Source organism: Delphinapterus leucas, chromosome 1 (assembly GCF_059928025.1).
Source record: "Delphinapterus leucas isolate spDelLeu-1000000601 "Yukka" chromosome 1, BTC_Dleu_Yukka2, whole genome shotgun sequence".
Taxonomy (NCBI): domain Eukaryota; kingdom Metazoa; phylum Chordata; class Mammalia; order Artiodactyla; family Monodontidae; genus Delphinapterus; species Delphinapterus leucas.
Window position 1 is genome coordinate 63,268,180 of NC_143129.1, and position 17,799 is coordinate 63,285,978.

General features: G+C 38.4%; 1 protein-coding gene across 11 annotated transcripts in view; it reads right to left on the bottom strand.

Moving 5' to 3' along the window:
* Positions 1 to 17,487, bottom strand: part of SUCO (SUN domain containing ossification factor) — a 75,099-nt gene extending 57,612 nt beyond the window's left edge. For 9 of the 11 annotated variants that reach the window (XR_016393137.1, XM_089911075.1, XM_022560176.3 and 6 more), the window contains exon 1: positions 17,090 to 17,265. Coding sequence is in view for 10 of the 11 variants with exons in the window: in XM_089911075.1 (XP_089767201.1) it covers positions 17,090 to 17,151 (62 nt within the window). In the remaining variant the exon portion in view is untranslated. Of the gene's footprint in view, positions 1 to 17,089 lie in introns of all 11 variants that reach the window. The other 2 variants (XM_089911073.1, XM_022560181.3) reach the window with 2 other exon arrangements.
* Positions 17,488 to 17,799: the final 312 nt, after the last annotated feature.

The window sequence follows — 17,799 nt, forward strand, 5'->3', positions numbered from 1 at the left end:
GTGATATCAAAAATTAACAGAAAGAGCACATACATATAAATACTATAGGTTAATAATATGAAATCAGACACAAAACAGCTAAAGAAAAATTTTAAAAGTCTCCAATAACATACCAAAGATATAAAATACCACTGTTATGGTCAAGTAGAACTTAGCTCCGATATTCAAAAATGGTTCAATATAATATAACCTATTTAGTTTGCCATGCAAAAATATCAAGGAAAAACATCTCATGATTACCGTCACCAAAAGACATCTGATAAATTTACACAACCATCAAGATTTTTAAAGTCAATAAAACAGTAATAAGTAGACATTTAACATGGGAAACATATGCATAACACATAAGCCTAAAAGCCAGTATCATACTCAGTGAAGAAACCAAAAAATACCCCTATTTAGATCTGAAACAAGACAAAAATGTCCATTATCACTAGTATTACATAATATGAGGACAAAAGCAGTGTAAAATGGGAAAGGAGACAGTAACATTATCATTAATTGCAGATAATGAGTTTATATAGGTGGTAAATTAAAAAGAAACACCTATTAAAAGAAGTCTTGGAAAAAAAGAAAAAAGAAGTCTTGGGTATAAAATTATATTCCTAGGTATAAAATTTAGAAAGAAATCAACAGACTCTACTCAAATCATCACCACCAGTTATAAGATTTAACAGAAGAAAAGTCCCCGTTATGATAGAAACAATAAAATACTAAATATTTAGTATTTTATAGTATTACAATATAATACTATTATTTTGTATTTTATAGTATTTTATAGTATTACAATAAAATACTAAACTTAGTGAGAAATGTTCTATACATATACTAGTACATATTCTATGTTGTTAATAGTAGAAATGGTTGAAATTGCCATTATTGACAATTAAGTTGAAAAAAAGAAGTCAATTTTACACAATTTAAGGTAATATGATCTGAAAACCACATACTGAAGTGGCAAAAAAGGAAACAAAAAATTAGACAGACTGACTCTAAACTTTATATAAATAGAATAGTCAAGAAGATTTTAATGTGGGGAAACTAGACATCTAAGAAACCACAATAATCACAACAATATGGTAGTGAGATGAGAGAGGAAAAGGGAATCCCCAGGGTGACTGGAAAGAGAATTCCTAGGATGACAGCTGTACGTACACAAAGAACAGAGGGCAACCATACTAAATTGGAGGTCATCAGAAGCTCTGGAAGAGTCTTCTTTAGGAGGATGAAATTAACAGCACAACTGATGAGTCTGAAAATCTCAAGAACAGATTTACATAACTGGCAGATAATTTGTAATTAAATAGAAAAATAAGCAAACATAACAAAACAAGTCAAATATTAGTACCATGAAAAAGGAAAAGTAGAACAGAAAAGGGAAAAGTAATCATGTTTTACTATACAGCTCAGTTGTATCATTTATAGTCATAATATAAACACTGAATACTGATCTAACCCAAATTATGACTAAACTGTATTACTAGCATGTGCTTAAGAGAATCTGATCATCTGTAGTAAAATACCTAAAACTGACATTAAAGCAATTATTTTAGAGACAAAGAGGTAAACATAAAATTCATCAGCCAAGAGATAAAAGTGGTTTCCTTGAAAGAAATAATGGGGAAAGAGGGATGAGGGAATGGCTTATTTGCAAAAGCAAACAAACAAAATCCTTTTAGAGCTATCTGACTTTTTGATATGAATACATCATTTTGATAAAAATTAAAACCAAAAAAAAAAATAAAGAAGAGCAAAGTACATAATAATATATACATATAGTATGCTACCATGTGTGCATATGTGTACTAAAGGCACCTGTATGTGCATAAATTTCTCTGGAAGAATTAAAAAGAAAAGAAAAAAAAGCACCACTAGGTTGCCTCCAGGGTAGAAAACTGAGTGACTGGGTGACAGGATAATGGATATTCTTCACTCTATAATACTCTATGTCTTTTGAACCACAAGAATATATTACTTATTCAAAGTTTCATACAGATATATCATTATTTATTAAATATTTCTTTACTGATAGACTTTTGCATTGTTTCTCAGCTGTGTGTGTGTACACATGTGTGTTTGTAGGTGCATTTGTGTGTATATATACACATATTTGGGACAGCAAAAAGTTTCAGATACTCAAAACTGTGGGTGTTAGAATTTTCGAGATTATGCCCCCTTATTTTCTATATTCCTTTCTATACTTTCGGAATTTCTACCATGAGCACATACTAGTTTTATCATCAAGAATTCTGCATGTGTATGTGTATATGTGTGTATAAATCCTAATATTCACAGTTAATGTGAAGATGTCCAAAAGACATTTAAATCTCATGATCCTTACTTTTACTATCATATAATCAAATCCCATTACCCAAAGTTAGGAGTTTTTTGGGTGAGACTGGCATTTGAATCAGTGGACTCAGTAGACTGCCCTCCCCAATGTAAGTGGGCATCATCTAATCCTTTGAGGGCCTGAATTGAACAAAAATCAGATGAATTTGCCCTTTTTTCCTCTGCTCACTATTTGAGCTGAGGCATCTCATCTTCTCCTGCCCTTTAACTGGGATTTATATCTTCAGCTCTACTGGTTAATAGGCCTTCAGACTTGGCCTGAATTAACCACTGGTATTCCTCGGTCTCCAGCTTTCAGATTGCAGACCGTGGATCTTCTCAGCTCCCATAATCGTGTGACCCAATGCCTCATTTTATATATATATATATATATATATATATATATATAGAGAGAGAGAGAGAGAGAGAGAGAGAGAGAGAGAGAGTTGGTTCTATTTCTCTGAAGAACGCGAATACACCTGACATTAATACAGACTACATTCTTTACCTATCTACCCTATTCCTCCAGCTTTATCAATAGTATCACTTAAATACCTCTAACATATCAGTCCCTATTTAAGGACAGATATTAATTAAGGACAGACCTGTAAAGATAACCTTAATTTTGTGTATAAGAAATAGCCTAAAATAGATAAAATTTATCACCAACTAATAACTGTCAAGGAATTTTAAATCACCAAAGTAAAATGAAATACCCCAAACCCACTCCAACTCTACTGAAGAAGAATGAATCTCTATAATGGGGTCTTTACTTTCAACAAGTTCCCCCAGGTGAATTAGATATGCATGCCCCCTCATTAACAATCAGTGGGTCCCATTACAATGGCTGAGGGCATTTTGTTGCGTGATTAAATGGGTCTCATTCCATACTACTTAAGCAAGTTTCAAAAACTGTACTATGAAAATCCCAAGCCTGATGAGTTTCAAAACTTTTAAGAAGTTCACCACCACAAATCACATCAAGATAAATGGCAGTCTGTGAGCCTCTGACACTCTCCCTCAGTTGAAAATGAGTACTCCCCTCTACTATTTGTAAGTTGATTCTGTGCCATGTATATCCTCTCTTACACTTAAACTCTTTGAGAATCAATTCCATATTCCTAACTATTGATACTTTAGCCCCACCCTACAAAGCCAAAACCTGCAAACATTATGTGCTTAATAAATACTTATTAAATGAATAAGGGTTCTAAGGGGAGCTGTTTTGTAGCAAGTAGCAGAAAGGAAATTAGGTCACTTTTCATTCCGCTTTCCATCAGTCCCATCACCTCCACCACTACCACTCCCCAACTCGCCCACCCACCCACCCACCATCCCCTCACACACACACAAACTCAAAAAATAGAATCTGGAAACTAAGAGGACATTTATCCCTTTTTGCTAATTCCTCCCCAATAATGTGGCATGGATTCACCATTCATATAGAAAGGTATTAACTTTCTGAGTAAATGTAATTTAAAGTCTTGTAAAATTCACATTTGAGTGTCACTTAGGACAACAACAGCTAACAACATTCTAAAGCCTGGAAACAAAATTATGCAGCAGAATAATCCTTTGGTTAAAGAGGAAACAATAGGGAACATTACAAAACATTGTGGCAGAAGACTACAGGTAGAAATTGGTGGGATGCCAGTAATGCTGGTAAGACGGCAGCAGGAAAACTATGCTTCTGAGCACATTTGGAGACACTGATTACAAAACAGCTAATCTTTCAACTCAAGAAGATAAAGGACTGTAAATCTAAAGAAAAAAGGAAGACTATAAGGACAGAAATCACTGAAATAAAAAACAAAACCAGAAAAAAGCAAAGAAGATTAAGAAAACCAAAAGTTAGTTCTTCGACGAAAATATTAAAAAGATAAACCTCTGGAAAAACCGATAAAGGAGAGTTGGTGACGTGAATTAACAAAATATGTTCTAAAAGCATGAAATAGCCACAAACAAAACAGATTTTTTTAAATTACAAAATATTACCAGCTATATATACGAATACATTTGAAAACTCAGAAGAAATGGATGTTTCTAGAAAAATAACAAAATTGGCACAAAGTATACAAAAATTGGAATTGATGATAATTAAAGAAATTTGAGTGGATTAATCAACACCATACACAGAGAAAAAGGAAATCCCACTCTTTTTTTCCCCACTTTTTATTTGGAAATAATTTCAAACTTTCAGAAGAAATGCCAACGTAGCACAAAGAACATCCACAAACCCTTTGCCCATATCAACCTATTGTTAACATTTTGACCCATTGGTTCCATCATTTGCCATTTGCTCCTGGCAAGCACATAGCCCTCCCTCTCTCCCCACTCTATGTAATTTATCTCTAAATATCTTCTGTATGTATTTCTTCAGAATAAGGATATTCTCTTATACAACCATGCCACAATTATCAACCTCAGTAAATGTTACATTGACACAATAATCTATGTCCCCAGTAGTGTCGTTACAGCATTCCCCCTCTCCCCACCTCAAGTACAGAATTGAGTGTAAGACCATATCCTGCATTTTTCATGTGCCTTCAGCCTCCTTTAACCTGGAATAGTTCTTGGCCTTTACCTTATGTGGCACTGACATTTTGAAGGACATAGTCCTTTTATTTTGAAATAATATGGTCCTTTTTTGAGGTTTGTCTGATGTTTCATCACGACCAGATTCAGGTTATGTATTCCTGGCTGGAAGCCTTCATAAGCGATGTTGTCTCTTTCTCAGGGTATGATATCCAGAAGCATGCGATATCCATCTGTTTTGGCGCTTGCAATTCCACTTTTAGGTACTTCTTAAGAGAAATGAAAACTATGTATACAAAAATGTCCCCTGTAGCTTTCATTCCTAATAGCCAAAAACTGGAAGCAGCCCAGATGTTCAACAGGAGAATGTAAACAAACTGTAGTATATTCATACAATGTACTACTTCTCACAATAAAAAGGAATGAATTACTAATGAATGAAACAAGATAGATAAATCTTGGAAGCATTACACTGAGTGAAAGAAGCCAGACACCAGAATAAATACTGTATAATTCCATTTAAACAAAGTTCCAGAATTAGCAAAACTAACCATGGTGATAGAAATCAAATCACCGGTTGCTTCAGGGAATTCTGTAGAATGGGACATGAAAAAACATGCTGGAGTGATGGAAATGTTCCGTATCTTGATGGGGTGTGAGTTACACAGATGTATGCATTTGTCAAAACTGATCCAACTATACAGTTGATAACATATGTGCATTTCTTTGTATGTAAATTATTTCAATTTAAAAATATAAGCAAAAAAGTCAATATTTTCCTCCCCAGCGATAACAAAATAGAAAGTAAACTATTAGCAATAACAAAAATTATAAAATAATTTACAGAAATTAACCTTAAAAATTACAAACACTTATAGAGAAAAAGTGTTAACTCTAATAATGACCATAAAATGAAGAGACAAATGAAGATCTAATATGTTCATGGATGGAATGCTACTAACAGCAGAGTAAAGACAGCAATTCTCCCCAAAGTAATTCACCACTCAAATATAACTCCTATCAAAATACCTGAAGGGGGACTTCCCTGGTGGTCCAGTGGTTGAGAATCAGCCTTCCAATGCAGGAGATGCGGATTCAATCCCTGGTTGGGGAACTAAGATCCTACATGCCACAGGGCAACTAAGCCCGCATGCTGCAACTACTGAGCCCACACGCTGGAACGAAAGATCCTGCGTGCTGCAACTAAGACCTGACGCAGCCAAAACAAAGACAACAAAAAACCCTGAAGGATCCTTACTGTATAGGGCAGGAAACCCTACTCAACACTCTGTAATAACCCATATGGGAAAAGAATCTGAAAAAGAATAGATATATGTATATGTATAACTGAATCACTTTGCTGTACACCTGAAACTAACACAACATTGTAAATCTACTATACTCCAATATAAAATAAAAATTAAAAGAAAATCCTAAAGACAAAAACAAACAAACAAAATAACCTGAAGGATCCTAATGTTCTAAATATGATATGGAAAAACCAGTCTAAGAATAACTACATTAACAAAAAAAGCAAAGACAAGTGTTTCACCTTGCCAGGTAATTAAGATTTACTACAAAACCACCCTAATTCATCTGTAGTACTGGGAGTGCAGAAGACAAGCAACTGGAACAAATACTCCCAAATGCATTTGTTGGCATAAAGTCTCTCATTAGAAGCAGCCTGCACACAAAGGGCTTGATAAACACCCATTGAATGAATGAATAAATGACATCAGGCCTTCCTGAGGCATCTGCCACATCATTAACTACGTAGAATTCACTTAATGATGATTCTAGTAACTAAAACAAGCTTCTAAAAGTGTTCAGTGGAAAAAAGTAGGAAAAAGAATGAGATTAATAGCATTATACCCTGTATGTAAATTTTAAAACATATAAACAAAACATTGTTTTGGAAGAAAACACAAATATATGAAGTAAATACCTGAAGGTCAACCGGAAAAACACATCAAATATACTCTAGGGTAAATGCCTAACATGGGGGAGATAGGCGTGAAAATGAAGTCAGAAGATAAAAGAGTAATGATGTAAAATGGAGGAAAAAGGGGGACCCATACAGAAGGCGGCATAAACAGAGTATGATCAATCCAATCCTAAATATCTGATGTCTCTAGAAGAAAACAGTCTTTTTTTTAGTGTGTCAGGCAGTTTAGATTAAAATATTAATCTAACTTTTACAAATAAACTAAAGCTCAGAAGTTAACTGGCCCAAAGTCACTCAATTTGTGACTACAAATCTAGATCTACCTCTCCAAAGCCTACGATCTTTCTCTAGTGCTACATTTCTTATTTAATACTCTCTGGTCAATAGATAAATGAAAAGAAAGGTGAGAAAATAACACTAATCCATTCCCTTAAGAACTGATGATGTTAGTCATGGCTAGTTACAGCAGAACATAAAAATATAAGAACTATTACAAGGGAGAGGCAATATTTACCTCTTGATTTAGAAAGCAGCCACAAGAGATAAATACAAAGCTTTGTAGTGTAGTGGCTAGGGCATGGACTTCAGAGTCAAAAGACCTAACTGTTAATCCCAGGTGCATTCTCTTGGACAAATTATAAAACCTGTATGTCTCCACTGTAAAATGGGAAAATGAAATAATGCATGTGCAATGCTTAGCCCGGCACAGAATATGCACTCAAATGTTAGCAATTGTTATCAGCTACTATCCTTAACTTCTTTCATTTATCAAATTCCAGAGTAGTGTAAACAGTTGTCCCTAGGTATCTTGGTTCCAGGACCCCCTGTGGATAGCAAAATCCACAGATGCTCAAGTCCCTTGCAGTAGGCCCTCAGTATCCTTCCTCAAATCGAAATGGGTTGAATGGTTTGAAACATACAAGTATGAGGCTACTCCAGCTTCCTGTATCCCGTCTGGCTTCGAAACAAATGTGTACGAGCTCACACTTACCACTCTCCAAATACCTTCTATTTTCACTCACAAAAACTTATCAATCACCTCTCTCTTTTGAAAACAAGGCCCTTCTCTCAATTTTCAAGCTTTTCAGGCTGAGACTTTTAAATTGCTGACCATTCAAATGACCTCCTTAAACCTCTTTCCACCTTCCCTAGTTTCCGCTCTCAGAGCTTTACTTTGCTTGTCACCTTTGTTTGTTCTAGGTATCTGCAGAAACTCCATGTTCAAAGGTTCTGTTTCAAAAATGATCCCCTCTATGAGGACAGCTCCAGCCCAAATCTCATTTTCACTGAAGTCTGCATTTAAGTGCCTACATAACGTTTCCACTAGGGTATTCTACTCGCCTCAACTAACATCTCCTTCTCCTTTAAAACTCTTTGCAACTCTTCCAGTTCTTTTTTAACACCTCCAATTCTTCTAGTTGCCCAAGTTAAAAGAAAAAAAATTAACTCCTCTTCCCTCTTTGAACTTTACTTCACAGATTCATCATTTCAGACCCTAGAATTTATTCTCTCAACCACAGTAGGCTCCAAGAAAGCAGCTACTTTTTCTGTTTTGTCCGCCAGAATCTTGCACAGAAGGCAGCACATAGAAAAGCCTCGGTAAACATCTCTTGACATTGAGATGGACAACAGAAAGGTGGTGTTGAAGACAAAGAGCTGGTTAGAGGCAAACTAAAACCCAGTTCTGAATCGTAGCCCAATGCTGTTTCTACTGTACTGCATTGCCAACTTGCCAACCTATCACCAAACCAGATCATTTACTTCCTCAAAAATCTCTGCTCAATGAACCCTCTTCATTTCTACTGCCAAGTCCTTGTTATGAAAAACTTCAACTATTCCAATTGCTTTTCATTTAGTATTCATCCCTCCAGCCTTTCTCAAGTAACACAATGATGTCAAAATAACACTCTCCAAACACCACTTCTTTTGCTGGATCTTTACTGCCTTACTCCTTGGTTTAGCTTGCAAAACCCATCACAATTTCCAGAATACACTCAGCCCTCCGCATCCACAGGTTCCACATCTGGGTAGAGGGAGGACTGAGTGTACTACGCCATTTTACATAACAGACCTGAGCATCCAAGGTTGGGTCCTGGAACCAATCCCCCACGGATACCAAGGGATGACTTTAGCTTTTATTTTCTACTCAGGCTTGTCTGCTATCACTTCCACCCATATCAAGTACATCGTCTCTTTTACTCATAACCTTTCTCATTTCTCCTGAGAATTAAGTACTATCTGCCCACTGCAGGCAGGCAAGCAGACACACACACACAAACTAGGTAAAGGCCACTATTCATATTAGCAGCACCAGTGTATCTTATTTCAGTTCATGAAGCACCTGTATTCCACAGAAGTAAGGTATATGAACCACACATGTCATTTCTCTTAAAACCAAGTCTTCCTTGACAACTCCAGTCCAGTTTTTCCCTTTTTTAAGAAACTACTAAACAATTCAGCTCTTTGTATTGTTCACTAATGCTCAAATCAGATACCTTAGAATATTAAAAGTGCAAAAGAAAAATCTCAGAATTCATTTAATTTAGCAGTAATGACTGGAATGCACAAGAGTATCCCAAACTTAACAAAATCTCCAAGGTAAGTGCCATAGGCATGTTTGGTTTTTTTTTAAAGCTTCATGAATAATTCTATTATTCATTCCTTGTAGAGCCAATCCAGTCAGCCTCATTTTTTAGATTAAAAAATTGACAAAGAAAAGGTAAAGAAACTTGCCTAAGGCCACCTCCCAGCCTACAGGCAGCAGAGTAGTGGTTAAGAGCACAGGCTCAGATTCAGGCTACTTAAATTCCAGCTCACTGCTTACTGAGAATGTAGGCAAGTTGGTTAATTTCTTTGTATCTTTCTTAATCTCTTTAAAATGGTGTGTCTATCTCAAGAGTTTAATTAGGACAAAATGAGTTAGTGTATATAAAACACTTAGAACAGAAATAAGTGCCCAGAAAAGCTGCTCAACATCACTAATTATTAGAGAAATGCAAATCAAAACTCCAATGAGGGGCTTTCCCTGGTGGCGCAGTGGTTGAGAGTCCGCCTGCTGATGCAGGGGACACGGGTTCGTGCCCCAGTCCGGATCCCACATGCCGCGGAGCGGCTGGGCCCGTGAGCCATGGCCTCTGAGCCTGCGCGTCGAGAGCCTGTGCTCCGCAACGGGAGAGGCCACAAGAGTGAGAGGCCCGCGTACCGCAAAAAAAAACAAAAAAAACTCCAATGAGGTATCACCTCACACCAGTTAGAATGGGCATCATCAGAAAATCTACAAACAACAAATGCTGGAGAGGGTGTGGAGAAAAGGGAACTCTTTTGCACTGCTGGTGGGAATGTAAACTGATACAGCCACTATGGAGAACAGTATGGAGGTTCCTTAAAAAACTAAAAATAGAATTACCATATGACCCAGCAATCCCACTACTGGGCATATACCCAGAGAAAACCATAATTCAAAAAGACAGATGCACCCCAATGTTCACTGCAGCACAATTTACAACAGCCGGGTCATGGGAGCAACCTAAATGCCCATCAACAGACAAATGGATAAAGAAGATGTGGTACATATATACAATAGAATATTACTCAGCCATAAAGAGAAACGAAATTGGCTCATTTGTAGAGACGTGGATGGATCTGGAGACTGTCATACAGAGCAAAGCAAGTCAGAAAGAGAAAAACAAATATCGTATATTAACGCATATATGTGGAACCTAGAAAAATGGTACTGATGAATCGGTTTGCAGGGCAGAAATAGAGACACAGATGTAGAGAACAAACGTATGGACACCAAGGAGGGAAAGTGGCCATGATGGGGGGCGGGGGGGGGATGAATTAGGCGATTGGGATTGACATGTATATACTGATGTGTATAAAATGGATGACTAATAAGAACCTGCTGTACAAAAAATTTAAAAAAAGAAATAAGTGCCCAATAAATGTTCACTGTCAATAATGGAAATAAAGGATTACAGCCAAGCTCTAACTTAGTTTCATGCCCTTTCCACTACACCAGTACCTACCTATATTTTGACAAGCAGCTTGTATACTCCTGAGGGCAGAGCTCAAGTCTCCTGCTTCTTCAGCCACCCCCACCACACCAAATACATTGTTGGCAACAAAATAATATTGATATTTTGAACAGATGTATGGATTCCTACTTCTAAACTCTGATACCTCAGCCTAGGATCCTACTTCTGCCAAAGCACCCAGGATGAATGAATAACAAGAACTTACATAACAGGGCTTACTGTGAGCAAAGCACTGTTTTAAGCACTTTACACATTTTCTCCTGTTATCAATTTCAAATACTCATAACAAGAAATATAGGGCTTCCCTGGTGGCGCAGTGGGTGAGAGTCCGCCTGCCGATGCAGGGGACACGGGTTCGGGCCCCGGTCCGGGAAGATCCCACATGCCGCGGAATGGTTGGGCCCGTGAGCCATGGCCGCTGAGCCTGCGCGTCCGGAGCCTGTGCTCCGCAACGGGAGAGGCCCGCGTACCACCAAAAAAAAAAAAAAAAAAAAAGAAAGAAAGAAAGAAATATAAAATAAGCTTAGTACTTATGAGCCATGTTAATGCTACAAAACATTTTCTACCAAAGCTAGTTGTTACTTTTACGGAAAATATAAAATAATTTTAACTAGTGATTCATTACAAAAACAAAGTCCTAAAATAAAACCAAATTTTCTTTCAAAAAATTCGGCATTTATGAAACTAGTCTATCGCAAAGGATTGACATTCCTATACTACAAATACTCAAAAACAATTTCCATTCCCTTGAGACAGGTACAATTTTATTTTTGGAATCTACTTTAAAATATGGTCTTGAAAACAAAACAGGTAACATACACCTGGCACTAAAGTACAATCTGCAACATGTAGTTTCTTACTAAAGTATTTTAAACATATAAATGTTTCTACCTAACAAAATGTTTGTGGATATCTATCCACAAGATATTGTGGATATCTATCAACTCTCTCCTAGTATGACTGCCACTTTAGGGCTCCCTGTCTCTAATGTCTGTCCTTTCCAATCCACTCTATCCCCCAGTGATCTAACTAAAAGATCAATCTGACCTCACTCTCCGGTTTCTCCTATTTAAACTAATTCACTAATTCTCCTCTCAGTCAGGTTAAAATCAGAGTTCACCTGCACAATAATCAAGTCCCTTCAAAATCTGGCTCTAACCTCCCTTCCCATCTCTCTCCACCAACAGGAATCTTTCCTCTGCCCGAAACAAAATTCTCCCATCTTGAACTAGCCATTCTGCAAAGCATTTTATGGATGAGAACTGAGGCTCATAGAAATAATCTGTCAGAGGACACACAGCTAGTGATAGCCCGTTATCTAGAATACAAAGTCTTCCTTTCGAGTTTCTAAAGACCTTTTAAACTATTTTTGGTACCTATTTGTCAAATGTATGAGAATTGTTTGAATGTCAGGCTCTTCTCATTAGCTCTATATATGAGCTTCTCCAAGATGATCCTTTCGGGTTCAGGAAGAAAAAAATAGATTTTTTTAGTCTTAAAAAATAAATTAAACCACTCTGCTGGGGGATGCTGATAATGGAGGAAGCCGTGCACGTGTGGGCACAGAGAGCAAGTACTAAAGGTAATCTCTGTACTTTCCGCTCAATTCTGCCATGAACCTAAAACTGCTCTAAAAAATAAAGGCTATTTTTTAATTAATTTAGCTTTATCAAGATTAATATAAGGATTCACACTTGATCTGAAGGTCAGCTGGTCATAACAGCAGAGACTATATAGTCAGAAACCTGAGGAAAGAACAGAAGTTCCACAAACAGTGGGCTTTACTTCCAGCACATTGTGAGGCACTGCAATTTATGTGTGCTCAATGAAGCAAATTTAGGGATTATATTATTTAGTTTTAACTAAACTGACTCTCACAACATGGAGAAGTAGCTTTGAAAAACTTCCTGTGAAGACTGCAAAGATAATAATAATGCAAGCACAAGCCAACAAGAAAATAGCAGCGCTAAGTACAAGCTATTATTCATCCACATTCTGATGTAAAATAATCTAGTCAGTCAATCACACACCTCTCATCAAACTACTACTTTTTAAATAAGAACAAAAAGGTCTGTTAACATAAAGTTTTAGACTGTTTATTCTCTTTCTCATCTTTCTTAATCATCTAATTTGTGTAATTTATTATGTATACCAATATGCTATTAGTATACTAATACCATATTTACATATGTATAAATCTTATAAACAATTAATTACATATTAAAGGTGCATGCACAATGCTTTTCTGATGGGGGGAATACAAAAAAATTTGAATATCCACCACTTAAGGCACTTGACCAAGTCTTTTTTTTTCCTCTTTAGGGTGGTCATCAATCTTCCTAGTTTGCCAGGACCAAGGCGGGGTATGCTAGGCTGCATAATGGCCCCTCCAGAGATGTCTGAGTCCTAATCCCTGAATATGTTGCCTTACATGGTAAAAAAGGTCTTTGCAGAAGTGATTAAATTAAGGAATTTGAGATGGGGAGATAATCCTGGATTGTCTGGGTGGGCCCAATGTAATCACAAGAGTCCTTGTAAAAGGAGGCAGGAGGATCTGTCATTAGTAGATGTGGAGACTGAAGCAAGAGGTTGGAATAATCCGAGGAAGGAGCCACAGAATATAAGCAGCCCCTAGAGGCTGAAAAAGTCAAGAAGCAGACTCTTCCCTTAGAGTCTCAAGAAGGAACCAGGCCTGCTGACACCTTGACTTTAGCCCAGTTAAGACTTATTTTGGACTTCTGACCCCCAAAACTGTAAGATAATAAATGTGTGTTGTTTTAAGTCACTAAATTTTTGGTAACTTGTTACAGCAGCAATAGGAAACTAACATAGGGGATTCCTGGGACTTAGGACTTTCACTGCTAAAACCAGGATAAGTTGGTCACCCTATTTTCACATTTTCAATGCCCATAACAACACCTGGTACTTAATGAACATGAGAAAAACTTTTGTTGAATGACTTTATGATGAAACATACAGATAATGTACCCTTACTATTTTACAAAGCTCTACCATATATTTGTTATCTCATGTTATCCTTCTAACAACCCTGTGGGGTGTGAATGGATTACTTTTCCCACTTTTAGGATATAAGGACTAAGGTTCAAAGAAATTACAAAACATGTCCAAGGATGCAGATCTAGTAAGTGATGGAGCCGTATCTACAATATAGGTTTCCTGACCTACAGTCAAAGGATTACAGTAGTCAGTATCCCATGAATCAGGCGGCCTAGGTTCAAATCCAAGCTCCAAAACTTAATAGCTGCTTTACCTTAGCCAAGTTATTTAACTTTTCTACTTCCTTAACTATAAAATGTAAAAGTAAATTATCAATAATACTAATAGGGTTGTTGTGAAGATTAAAGGTGCTAAAATGTGCAAAGTACACACCACAGGTTTGTCAAAGATAGTTGACAATAAATAATCGCTATCATAATTATTCTTGCCACAGCTATAGTACATTTATGCCTAAAATACTCTGTACTATTTGATAAAGAATCACATGAAGTATGCAAAAGGAAAAAAATAGCAACCAGAATGAATAATAAGAAGGATAGGATGAGTCTTTTGTGAAAGTAATCTAAGGTTAGGACTCCAGGCTGGAAAGACAAAAGGAGAGGGGAGACATAAGCAAGATCTATAAATATGTGACAGTATAAATAAAGTGATTGCAAAATTCAGTAATATTCGTAGGATGAGGAGTTTAGAAACTTAGAGAGTATTGTAGTATAAACACATAGCACTCGTATATCTGCAAAATGGTACGGCTTAAAAAAGAAATGGATCACAAAATCTTGGAACACTTTATAAATGACAGAAACAAAAATGACTCTTTGCAAAACTTGTCAAACCCTACAAGGGCATTAGGCTAAGGGAGAATGGAGATGTTGAGAAATGACCTAACAGACCATCTTGTAGCAAGAGTTAGATCTCCAGCTGAGTCAGTGACATAATTTAATTATTCCAATTTCCCAAGGAAGAACAGCCTCAAAAGACACAACATACCCTTTGCCAATCACACCACACACCACTTCTCTTCCCTGATGTCATCATCACCCTTCCAAAAAATTCTCAAGACTCAATATCCTATAATGCCTTTCCATGGCCTCAGTAAAGAACAATTAAAATATCTTAAAATTTAGCAGCGCAAAAAAATCTCAAAACAAACTAACCCAATTATTTCTTAAACAAAAGTTTCTTAAACTATGCACTATTTACTTAATCCCATAACATCCATTTTTCACTGTGAAAGTCAACAAACTTTACAGAACTTTATGACTATTATTTTCAATACTAGGCTGATTTTTTTCCTTCCCCTAACAGGTCATGATCTCCTCACTACTTCCAATGAATAAAGTTGAGAAACCATATTGAGGTCAGCTTAAGCAAAAGACAGCCCAAAATTAAACAAAGTAATAGAAGTATGGTTAATTTAAATCTGCAAATGATTTTAAAAACCACACTGTAATGCTTGATTTCACTGCCACCAGCCAATTAATTTTTTTTAAATCATGTTTAAGGGTAGAAACTTGCAACTGGTAGATAAGTTAGTCCTGGAGATCACAGTATAGTGAGTATAGACAACACTATTGTATTATAATTATCAACTTGCTAAGAGACCAGATCCTGATTATTCCCACCACAAAAAGAAATGATTATGTGATGTGATAGAGATGCTAACTACTGCTACAATGGTAACCATATTACATTATGTAAATGCATCAAATCAACATGTTGTACACCTGAAATTTACACAATGTTATATGTCAAGTATATTTCAACTAAAAAAAAAAAATCAGAGATCCTGGTGTTTTAAACTTGAATGAAAAGCATAACCTCTCTGCTGTCTCAACCATTTCAGAAAGTGATGAAGAATAACATGGCCTAAAGATGGGCAAGATCAAGTAGAAAGAGGAAAGAAAAAACATATATAACCTACAAACAACTAAACAGCCCCCAGAAAGAAGTGGATATGAACACAAGGTTTCTGTATCTCATGTACAAATATAAATTTAAAATGAGGTGAGTGGACTCATCTCCTACATGCACTTCTTGGTAACCAACATGATACTAAAAAGTAGAAGGTGAGATAACATTGGTCTCATTAAAGGGTTCGGAATGAACGTCAAGAGACCAAATTTCTTGTTCTCTAAAACGTCTATCAACCTGCCAATCAAAACTGTTCAGCCAGGCAAGTGTTTTCTTTTCTTCTTATTTACATATTATTTTCTATGAACAACAACTCTACAACTTCAGTGTCTTTGGAATCCATTAGGCACCCACACAAATGAAAAAAAATTGTTGGTGTTTTGCAGAAATAAGCTGAACAAGAAACTTAGTTTATCTAGATTTTAATGTAACAGCAAATCACTTTGACTGAAGAAGCATCTTTACAGTCAGCAAATGTCACACATCTCTGAAGAAACTCCCTCGGAGGGCAGAATAGATGTTCCAAGTATAGTAGTAGCGATCCTTTGACTGACAAGCTTTCTCTTCTCCTTCAAAAAACCCCAAGTGTGCCAGGGACTAACAGAAACTCCACAAACTTATAGACAAAGCACTCTTCCCGCCTTCAAAATGCAGGACTTATCCTTCCATTACTACGGGGCATTATCCAATCCACACTACCAGAAACCCCTGTACACACTACACCCTAAGACACTGTCTGCTAAACAGCTTCTTATCATCTACCCCTTGAAAAAGTGCTTCATAACGCCTCCCAAAAGTCTCGAAGAACAGCAACCCCAAGTGTACCCGAGGCCAAAGACTAGGAGAGAAAGGTCCAGGAAAACCAGTGCTCGTACATTAGTCACCTTCACGACAAGTCACGTTTTTAAAATTGCCTGTGGGGAACACATCACATCCGACATACCTTATGCCCTTCCCACACCATGAAAACAAGTGGCTGCTACTAAGCCCGAGCAACTTGCCCAGCCTCTATCTGAACACTTCCCACACACAACCCACCATCACCAAGGGCCAGGGTAACCGGGTACAAAGGCACCCAGGCGCTTCCCTCTCCCACTTAGTCTCTGTAAATTCCAAAACGCACCACGAAACCTCCGCAGAGAGGGCTGCCAGGCCAGCCCGCCGAGGAGTCACAGAGTAATCGGTTTGTCGCTTCATAGGAGCCTTGGAGACCCGCACCCTTAAAGCCGGGATGATTTGGGGGTGTGACCTGGGCCGCTCCCTGCCCCCCTCTCCCCTCACGGAAAACTCCCGTGTGGTCGCGGCTACTCACCAGACCAGGGAACACAGAGAGAGGAAGGAGACTAGGGCCAAGGCCCGCCGGTACTTCTTCATCTTCTCCTCCTTCTTCCCCCTGCCAGAAGGCGGCACATCCTCTCGGCAGCTGCTACTGCCGAGGCCAAGATGGAGGAGCCGGAACTGGAGAACGAGGATGAGACCGAGAGTCCGAAGGGCTGCGGCGCTGGAGGAGCGCCTCCTGAGCGGCTCGCGCGCTGGCCGCTCTCTCCCAGGGGCCCACAGCGGCGCCGACGGGTGCGCTTCACAGGAGGCTTCCGGGGACCTCCGTTGCTGCCGCGGCCGCCAGCTCGTCCGCGCCCGCCTCCTCCAGCCGCCGCCGCCGCTGCCGCCCCATATGCCCCCCGCCCTCCCCGGTTCTCGCTCCGTGCTGCCGGCGACCAACGGCCGCTGCGTACTAGCCTCTCAACAACCAATCACCGGCGGGGCCGCGACACCTCATACACCGCTGAGCTGGAAGAATACGCGTCACCCACGTCCCGCGGCGCTCGCGCCCCCAACTAGTCTCCGCGCGGGCCACGCCCCCTCCGACGTCTCAGGCGGCTGAGCCAGAGGGAGGAGGACACAAAGCAAGAGAGGCGGGGGTGGCCACCGCCCCGCCCATCTCAAGTCCCGCCCACTTCAGGAAGTCCGAGAGGAGCCTTGTGACCCTCAGCCTTCTTCGTACGATGGCCCGCCCTCTAGCCC